Source organism: Spinacia oleracea, chromosome 2 (assembly GCF_020520425.1).
Source record: "Spinacia oleracea cultivar Varoflay chromosome 2, BTI_SOV_V1, whole genome shotgun sequence".
NCBI lineage: Eukaryota > Viridiplantae > Streptophyta > Magnoliopsida > Caryophyllales > Amaranthaceae > Spinacia > Spinacia oleracea.
This window is the reverse complement of record NC_079488.1, coordinates 113763984-113774485: the sequence shown is the minus strand read 5'-3', so window position 1 is coordinate 113774485 and position 10502 is coordinate 113763984. Positions and strand designations below refer to the sequence as shown.

The following is a 10502-nucleotide window of genomic DNA, read 5'->3' as shown; positions in this document are numbered from 1 at the left end:
AAATTGGTCCGAACCGAAAAAATGGACCGAACCGGACCAGACTGAAGGAAATCGGTTCGGTCTTCGGGTCAAGAAATATCAATTTCCGGTCTTCGGTCCGGTCCGGTCCGGCTCAAAACCCAATTTTGGACCGGATCGATTTTTCCTTAATAAAATATAATATAACCTATATAAAAATTTAATTCTCCCCTTTAGTATGTTGTAAATATTACTATATTGTGATATATTTTATTTTAGCTTCCAAGAAAGGCCTCAAACAAATAGTTTTTATATATATATTTTTTCTTTTTTATCCTAATTTTTATAATAAATAAATAATATATAGAAATAGGTCTACAACCGGTCCAAATCGGTCTGGTCCGGGTTTTGGACCGATGTTTTCGGTTCGGTCCAAGCATAATCGGTCCGGTCTTCGGGTCTTGAATTATCATAATTTTGGTCTTCGGTCCGGTTCAGGTCGGTCCGTTCCAGTCCGGGTTTGGACCGATGAACACCCCTATTGGTAATGATGGTCGTCAATAATGATTTTGCTAGTACCAATAAAGCAAAACACTTATTGGTAGTGATTAGTTGTGACTTTTGAACGTACAAATGCATATACCAATAACATAGTAACTTTGTACTAATACAACATGTTAGAGTTCAACATGGACAAGTGTGGTTCTTATCTTATACTTCCTTCCTTTCCCATTGCTTTATTGTTTTATGTATTGGTATTTTTATTACCATTACGAACTCTTTCGGACTTTGTTTGTTAAGAAATATGTAGCTATTTATCATAAACTCTTAGTACGGAGTATAATCTTATTTTAGGAAAGGTGAGTGAGTACAAGAAATATGAATTACAATGTGTGATGTATGTGAATAAAGTAAGAAAAATGTAGGTGAGTGTAGAACAACGTGGTTTTTTTTAGTGGGACAAAAAGTGGTAAATAAATTAGGAGAAAATTAATGAAAATGTATAAATATACTTGTGAAAGTAGAATAATTAAATTGAAGTAGAAGTGTCAAGTGTGCACATTAAAAATTACATCAAAATGAAAAGGGGAGACATCGATCATAATTCATAAACAAATAGATCGAGGGAACATATTAAACATGTTTTTTTTTTTGAGGGGAATGAGTCACAGCGTAAAAATACAATATAAATTATAAAATGAGGTGGGAAAATAACAAAATATGAATTACGTGACGTTTTTATTACTTTATTAAAAAAACAAATAACATACAACATGGTTACATATTAAAGCAACCCTTTATCTAAACTATGACCTCCTCTGACATACATATTTCAGTGTTATATATGAGAGACATATTACGCTTCTATATCGCAAAACTCATACTTTAGAAAGGCAAACAAATCAAGTAATTTTTTTAGCCAAGAGACATAGTGGAGTTTTCTTATGCATAGTAATGCCCGGTAGCACATCAAAGTCGATATCTTCCTTGTTTAAACCATCAGGCAATTCCCAATCAAAAGAGTACAACAAATTGGCAAGTGCAAGTTCCATGTTAACAACACCAAGAAGCAAACCAGGACATATCCTTCTTCCAGCACCAAAAGGAATTAATTCGAAGTCATATCCTTTGTAATCTATCGAGCTTTCTAAAAATCTTTCTGGCATGAATTTCTCCGGTTCATTCCAAATTTCGGGATCTCTTCCAATAGCCCACGCATTCACGTATACTAACGTTTTAGGTAGAATATCGTAACCTTGAACGGTACTTTTTCGGATTGTTTCACGCACAACTAGCAAAGGAACTGCAGGGTGTAGTCTAAATGTTTCCTTTACTACTGCCTTGAAATATTCAAGCTCTTTGAGGTCGTTATTGTTGATGTAGCCCTTGTTTTGGGCAGCATTTCTGAGCTCTTCTTGTACTTTTTTCATTGAATTTGGATTTTTCATTAGCTCTGTCATAGCCCAAACTACGATTGCTAAGCTTGTATCACTTCCCCCTACAAATATAATCTGCCAAAAAAAAAAAAATATTAAAAAATATGGAACAAACAATAGATCCTAGGCTCTTTTCTGTTCACCTTATTTTCACTTATTTCAAAAAAAAAAAAAAAAAAAGTTCAGATAAATTCAGATAGATGAAGTTTAGGAAAAATAAGGGTTGATTAAGGCCCTGTTTAGTTCACCTTATTTCCACTTATTTCAGGAAAATAAGTTCAGATAAGATAAGCTCAGGAAAAATAAGGGTTGACCAAGTACAACTTATAACTAAAATAAGTTTTGATAAGTTTTAATAAGTTTCGATAAATTCAGTTAGTTCAGATAATTTCAGAAAAAATAAGTGAAAATCAGGTGAATAGAACGCATCCTAAGTATAATTTATAATTAAAATAAGTTTTGATAAATTCTAATAAATTCAGATAAGATAAATTCATAAAAATTAAATAAAAATCAGATGAATATAACACACCCTTAATTGGTATATACTTTTTAAATTAGTAATTATTTTTACGTTCTTTTTTACTTAGCACGTTTTTTTACTGACACGTAGTTTTAAGACAACTTAATCAATCGACTTTTTCAAATGAAGGAATAAGGAAAGTGTTTCAAATAAGTGAAGACGGATTGATTATATATCAATTTTCATGCAGCGCGTCTCCTGTGAGACCAGTCACACCATCAACTTGATGGTGTGACGAGCACGAAACCAATAGCGTACCTCCCCTAAAACTATAAAAAAAAAAAAAAAAAAAAAGTAACAAATCTAAACTATAGAAGTAACATACCTAAACTAAAAAAGTACGTACCTCCTCTAAAATTATATAAAAAAAAAAGTAGCATGTCTAAACTATAGAAGTAATATATACCTAAACTAAAAATGTACCTCCCCTAAAACTATTCCGTATAAAAAAAGTAACATGTCTAAATTATAGAAGTAACATACCTAAACTAAAAAAGTACCTCATCTAAAATTGTAAAAAAAAGTAACATGTCTAAACTATAGAAGTAACATATCTAAACTATATAAGTAACATACCTAAACTAAAAAAAAATACCTCCTCTAAAATTATTATAAAAAAAAGTAACATGTCTAAACTATAGAAGTAACATACCTAAACTAAGAAGGTATCTCCCCTAAAACTACTCCGTATAAAAAAAAGTAACATGTATAAACTATAGAAGTAACATACCTAAACTAAAAAAAAGTACCTCCTCTAAAATTATATAAAAAAAAAAGTAACATGTCTAAACTATAGAAGTAACATACCTAAACTAAGAAGGTATCTCCCCTAAAACTACTCCGTAAAAAATGGTAACATGTATAAACTATAGAAGTAACATACCTAAACTAAAAAAAATACATCCTCTAAAATTATAAAAAAAGTAACATGTCTAAGAGCATCTCCAATAGTAAGCTAATTTGATAATTAGCTTGTTATGCCACATAAGATTTCAAGCTATTTTATTGTTTAGCTAATTTGTACTCCAATTGCTAGCAACTAGCTTATTATTTAAATTTGTCCCACTTGTCCACTTGTCAATTAATTATTTGGCAATTTTGAGAGCTAGTTGTCTAGCAAATTAGCTTGTTTAAGCTAATTTGCTTGGCCAAGCTAATTTATTAGTTTCACTCCAATGGTCTAGCTATTAGCTTGAAACTTTTATAAATTTCAAGCTAGTCCCTAGCTACAACCATTGGAGATGCTCTAAACTATAGGAGTAACATACCTAAATTCGCAAGTATGAACTGGTCTCACCATCAGTTGATGGTGAGGACAGTCTCATATAAGAATTTAGGATTTTCATGTACCATTAACCTTAAAAAAAGAAAAGAATAAATTACTATACCATTAACACTGCTTTGATGTGATCCAAAGTAATCTCAAAAGAGCGCTCTTTCTTGATATGTAGTAGAACTTCAGTGAAATTCTCAATGTCAGATTCTGGCCTGTTAGGGTCAAGATGGTAATTTATGATCTCTTCATAAAATGCATCCAAATCTTTGAATGTTTTATTAAGTCTTGAGAATTGTCCAGTTAAATTATCAAGCCATCCAATCGAAGGAAAATAATCGGTAAAGAAAAATGTTGTGAATAAGGCTTGAGCTTCATTTAGCATGCTATGAAATTTGCTCCTTGCCCCTTCTTCATCTTCATACCTAACAGAAAAAATAAAAAATAAAAAATGAAAACCTTAGGAAATATATATATGGGCCCTTATTATTGCTGAAAAAGGAACTAAGATAATATTTAATATAGTTAAACGCTAAAAACAAATATAGGCGCATGATTTTATCACGCATTTCTAAATTAATACGAGTATCATACTACGTATACATTATGGTTTCAGTTTAGTGGTGTCACCGGTCCAAACCTGGATCAGACAGACGTGAACCGAACTAAGGACAAAATTTTGATAATTAAAGACCCGGCCCGTAAACATGACCGGTTAAAAAATTGAACCGGACCCGAACCTGACTAGAAAAATTGACCCAAAACTCGAACCGGACCGAAATGGATTAGTTATAAAAAAAATTCTATATATTTTGTTTCTAAAAAATATGGTATAAAAGAAAATATATACTCCGTGTATAGATAACTAACTGTCTAATGTCTTTTTTAAAGTTAAAATAAAATATGTTATAATATAGTAAGGAGTAATATTTTCAACATATTAAAAGAATAATTAATTTTCTAAATATATAGTTATATTATATTTTTTTAAGGAAAATCGGTCTAATCCAAAACCCGATTTTAAATCTAAGTTACAATGGTGTATTCAAGGTAATAAGAAAATTGAGCTTAAGAGTTAGAGAATTAAGTACGCACCTCTTACCAAAAGCACTTCTACAAATATTCGAAGTTGTAAAACTCATTAACAATTCAGACAAATTAACAATTTCTGAAGAAGAAGAGAGAGATGATATCTTCTTAATCATTCTAGAAACTTCTTCTTCCCGAATAGGAGCCATGGATTCCACTCTCTTAGAGTTAAAGAGATGAACAACACTAATTTTCTTTATCTCGCTAAAATACTCACCATATGGTGCAAAAGCTATGTCTAAACCATTGTAACTTAGCTTTTGGATACCAACCAAAGGCGGTCTGCTACAAAAGTTGAGGTCTTGTGTTTGAAGGACCTCCTTCGCGAGTTTGGCTGATTGAACCACAACAACGGGTAAGGTTCCTAACCGTAAGCTCAAGATCGGGCCGTAGATCTTGGCTAGATTGGCGAAGTAGACGTGTGGTTTCGAGGTGTCGTATTGGTGTAGGTTTCCGATGATGGGAATCCCTTTAGGTCCTGGTGGAGGATTAAACTTCGCATTTTTTGTAGGAGTTACAAGAAAAAAAGAAAATACTACAAAAGAGAGAATGGCAAGGAATGCAATTATTATGATCAACATGCCTTGTGGGTTAGCTAATTGGACCTAAGAATAGATGTGTGTTATGCACATTGAATTTCAACTCATACAACATATATATATATATATATATATAGTAGGGGTGTTCACATGTCAAAACCCGGACTGGACGGACCTGTATCGGATCAAAGGCCGGAATTTTGGTAATTTAAGGCCTGAAAACCAAGCCGATTATTCTAGGATCGGATCCAGAACGGACTGATTATAGACTTATTAAGTTATTTTTATTATTTTTTAATTTTCTACAACATACGATTAAAAAGAAAAAATATATATAGAAAAGTAATTGTTTAACAACTTTTTAAAAAGCTAATTAAAATATCTCATATAATATATGGAGTAGTAATATTTTCAACATATAAAATGAGGAAATAATTTTTTAATAGTTTATATTTTAATTTTTTAAGAAAAAATCGGTCTAGCCCAAAACTCGATTTAAAAGGATTTTGGACCGGACCGAACCAGGATTGTCTCCTGTTGTCCGATTCATTTTTCGATCCAGGCCGGTTTTTGCACACCGTAGTTGTACTCCCGTATAAATTAGTTTAAGATCAAATTAATAAAGTATAATTTATAGTATTCCCGTATAAACTAGTTTAAGATCACATTATTAAACATATTTTATTTTTTCCCATCACATGTCATATTGGAACTTGAAAGGGAACAGAGACAGTATAGTAGTTAGTACTCCCGTATAAATTACTCCAATGATTTTTAAGACCGAATTTTTTGGGAATAGGTTTTTCCTCCAATGATATACGGAGTACTCTATTATTGAGATTTATAATTTAATTTGATTTAAATGGGGAAAAAATAGCTTTAATATAAGTGTATGATTTATACACGTTGTTTCTACTGAGGATGATGCGACTCGTGAGCTAAATACATGTGACTATGAGAGTGTTAAAAAGATATATCATTATAAGAATTTGTATCTTTAATGACAACCTAATTACGACGGGTCAAAAATTCCGTCGTAAAAGCCTTTTGCGACGGAGAAAATAACCAAACAATGACGGGAATAACCGTCGCAAATGTCTTTTACGACGGATTTACGACGGGATTTCTATTAACGACGGCCCCCTTTTATGACGGGTTCGCGACAGGAAATCCCGTCGTTAATCAACGATTATTGGCCTTTCGCGACGGGATTTCCCGTCGTTAATAGTACAATTTCTTGTAGTATATACATGAAATATACAATTAAGTTTGTTTATGATTAAAAAAAATTAAAGGAAGAACGATTAACATATAAAAAGAATAACACCGTCCAGTGAGCTACGTCTCCTATTAATTAACATACACTCATTATCAAACTAGGCTTATATATGCATTATGTATGTAATACGAAGTACTTCGTACTTTTTTTGTATCGTTATTAGACGCCCGCTTACGCTAAAATCGCCCTATGATTTATAATGAAAGTACAAAATTGCCCTTATAAAAAATTACCCCCTCCATTCATTTTTTTACCCTTTTCACCTCACCTCTCCCTCACCTCTCTCTCAACCCCCCTCCCCCTCTTACCCTCTAGCCTGGTGTCTCGGTTAAAAGTGTATTTTCACGTTAAAATCGTGAGCGATTTTAGCGTATGCGGGCGTCGAATAACGATACATTTTATTATTTATACGGAGTACTTCGTATTTGATTATGGAGTACTAACGGTCCGTGTTGACGATATTATTGCTGACAATTTTGTTTTCAATTCCGTCATCTTTATGTGTGTATAGTCTGTCAATTGTCATAGGTTGGCATTCCATATTTCCATGTTGTATGACACTACTATTGTGTTCCTTTTCTGAAAAATCTTTATACTTTCTATTTTAGTTTGTTTCTCAAAGCTTTTTTAGCGTATAAATTTTATTTTTATATTTTTATTTGACACACTACAGTACGCAATTTACAATATTTTATTATGCGAGTCGGTCAGCCACCACAACTTACCCGCGTACCATATTTTAATACTCCGTATTAATTTTCACCCACTTACATTTATAACTAATCATATTATCACTTGTTATTTGATCTTTATATACTCATTAAAGTTTCTTAATTATCGTACGTATAAATAATAAAAGTAAAAAATTATTCAAGAACAGAAGTAGTATTTTGTAAGTTTCGAATATTTCTAACGAGAGGATCTCTTTCACCAATGAGAACTCTTGTTCTTCGTATTTCTTATCTTCATTAGATAAGAAATTGTTGGACCATTTTCTTACTCTTACCCGTGTCTCAATTGAACAATGTTAAACTATTTCAATAAAAGTAAAATTTACTCATTTCTTAATATAACATCTTAAAAAGGTGTAGGTTAAATATTAGACTGAAAATCTTTATTTGATTCATTTTGTAATGTTTTTTGTAAGTTAGAGATTTAAATTTCTATTGTATGATTACATATTTACATGTACGGATTTTCTAACCTATGCACCTAGCTAGTGCGTGATGGAGAAACAATAAGCGCTAATTAGTTTGTGATTTGTCTGTTAAGGTGTGTGTGATTACCTTCTCAGAAAACAACAATTATATGTAAAACTTTTAAGTAAGTACTCCCTCTGTCTCTTTTGTTTACCACATATACTATTTTAGTCCGTCGTTAAATGATTGCTCCATTACTAAAAATAATTATAAGATTACAAATTTACTCATATATAATATGCGTTTGGTCCCAGAGAGTATACATTAATAATATCAAGAATCATTTTTGATATGATCTACTTGATTATACGCCGTGATATGATCTTGTTAGTTTGATATCTTTGACTTTCATACGTAGTATCAAGTATGTGTGAATATTTGTTTTACGTTAGTTAAATATCTTTCACAATCTTGTACTTTTGTATATAATAATATCTCTATGATACGGAGTATGATATTATTTAGTTTCCTGAGTTGCACTCAACTTCTGTAATATGATTCCGCCATTTTTATAAAATTGTCTCATTTGACTTTTCACAGTCTCTAAGACACGACTTAAAATGTAAATAACTCTAATACTACCAAAGTAAAAATTATAAAAAGTTAATATTCCGAATACATTATACTAAAACAAACACCATGAATGACACATGTCACTCCGTGGTGCAGAGTTTTCCGGCAAAAAATCCGACCCTTTCCTAAAATAACATAGTTATTTTATTTTATTTTATTTTATCTACTTTTGTATAAACTGTTTTTGTATGGAAAGAAACTACAGGGTTATAAAATATATCACGATTTTGATAATATTTTAGTCAAATATTCACATCAATAATAGAGAATATATTTAATCAACATTTTGGTCAAATTAACCTATTAAGCATATCAACATAGTTATTTTATTTTATTTTATCTAATTTTGTATAAACTGTTTTTGTATGGAAAGAAATTACAGGGTTATAAAATATATCACAATTTTAGTAATATTTTAGTCAAATATTCACATCAATACGGTGCGTCTCCTGTGAGACCAGTCACACCATCAACTTGATGGTGTGACGAGCGCGAAACCAATAGCGTACATCCTCTAAAACTATATATATAAAAAAAGTAATAGATCTAAACTATAGAAGTAACATACCTAAACTAAAAAAGTACCTCCTCTAAAATCATATAAAAAGAGTAGCATGTCTAAACTATAGAAGTAACATACCTAAACTAAAAATGTACCTCCCCTAAAACTATTCCGTATAAAAAAAAGTAACATGTCTAAACTATAGAAGTAACATACCTAAACTAAAAAAGTACCTCATCTAAAATTATATATAAAAAAAGTAACATGTCTAAACTATAGAAGTAATACATAAACTAAAAAGGTACCTCCCCTAAAACTAATCCGTATAAAAAAAGTAACATGTCTAAACTATAGAAGTAACATACCTAAACTAAAAAGGTACCTCAGCTCCCCTAAAACTACTCCGTATAAAAAAAAGAAGTAACATGTCTAAACTATAGAAGTAACATACCTAAACTAAAAAAAAATACCTCCTCTAAAATTATTAAAAAAAAAAGTAACATGTCTAAACTATAAAAGTAACATGCCTAAACTAAGAAGGTATCTCCCCTAAAACTACCCCGTATAAAAAAAAGTAACATGTATAAACTATAGAAGTAACATACCTAAACTAAAAAAAGTATTTTCTCTAAAATTATATAAAAAAAAGTAACATGTCTAAACTATAGAAGTAACATACCTAAACTAAGAAGGTATCTCCCCTAAAACTACTCCGTATAAAAAAAAGTAACATGTATAAACTATAGAAGTAACATACCTAAACTAAAAAAAAGTACCTCCTCTAAAATTATATAAAAAAAAAGTAACATGTCTAAACTATAGAAGTAACATACCTAAATTCGCAAGTGTGAACTGGTCTCACCATCAGTTGATGGTGAGGAGGACAGTCTCATATAAGAATTTGGGACATCAATAATAGAGAATATATTTAATCAATATTTTGGTCAAATTAACATATTAAGCATATCGAATATTTTGGTCAAATTATCATATTAAACATATAAAATATATAGATGATTAACGAGTACGTTGAAGATTTATTAATTAACGATTAGCTTTAATAGATAAATATTTTATAAAAAAATATGGTCAAATAATATTTTTCGAACATCCGTGCATATACGAGACCTAATCTAGTATATATATATTGAAACGAATCTAACAAGACACCACTGACTATGTTATTTCGTATTGATTAATAAGATTTATAGACAAAGTTTTCAAAGTATAATTGTGTGACCCAAAAAATTGCAATTTATTTTTAGGCACAAAGGAGTATGTAGCAAAGTACTCACGATGAATTGAATAATTATGATACTACTCATTCTTTTTTTTTTGGTGCGAATGAGCCACAGGGGCAATATAAATTACAAATGGGGGTAGGGGGATTCAAACCTGAGACCTATCATACACAGGCCCTCAGTCTTAACCACTAAGCCAAGACATCATTGGTTGATACTACTCATTCTTTCATACACGTGCTCCTCGATGAGGCCGAAGGGTCTTCTACTTTTTTGTTTTTTTGTTTTGGTAAACAAAGGCAGGCATAACAGACGATATAGCTGAGAATAATTTGCAACCTACTCGCACTAACAAAGTAACAAACGATTTATGGTGACAAGGATGATAA

General features: G+C 31.0%; 1 protein-coding gene across 1 annotated transcript; it reads right to left on the bottom strand.

The window, feature by feature from the left end:
• Positions 1–1175: 1175 nt before the first annotated feature.
• LOC110790716 (cytochrome P450 83B1) lies at positions 1176–5434 on the bottom strand. The gene is made up of 3 exons (XM_021995517.2): positions 4787–5434; positions 3807–4116; positions 1176–1970 (listed from the first exon to the last, which is right to left on the bottom strand). Exons 1-3 carry the CDS (start codon positions 5359–5361, stop codon positions 1362–1364), a joined length of 1494 nt encoding a protein of 497 aa, XP_021851209.1. The 5' UTR covers positions 5362–5434; the 3' UTR covers positions 1176–1361.
• Between the last annotated feature and the right edge of the window lie 5068 nt (positions 5435–10502).

Bases quoted from the DNA above. Each gene is read 5' to 3' on its own strand.
- LOC110790716 (XM_021995517.2), bottom strand. From the start codon at position 5,361: ATGTTGATCATAATAATTGCATTCCTTGCCATTCTCTCTTTTGTAGTA. The intron at 4,117-4,786 runs GTGCGTACTTAA...TTTTTCTGTTAG, and splicing joins AGAAGTGCTTTTGGTAAGAG to GTATGAAGATGAAGAAGGGG. The intron at 1,971-3,806 runs GTATAGTAATTT...TTTTTTTGGCAG, and splicing joins ACATCAAAGCAGTGTTAATG to ATTATATTTGTAGGGGGAAG.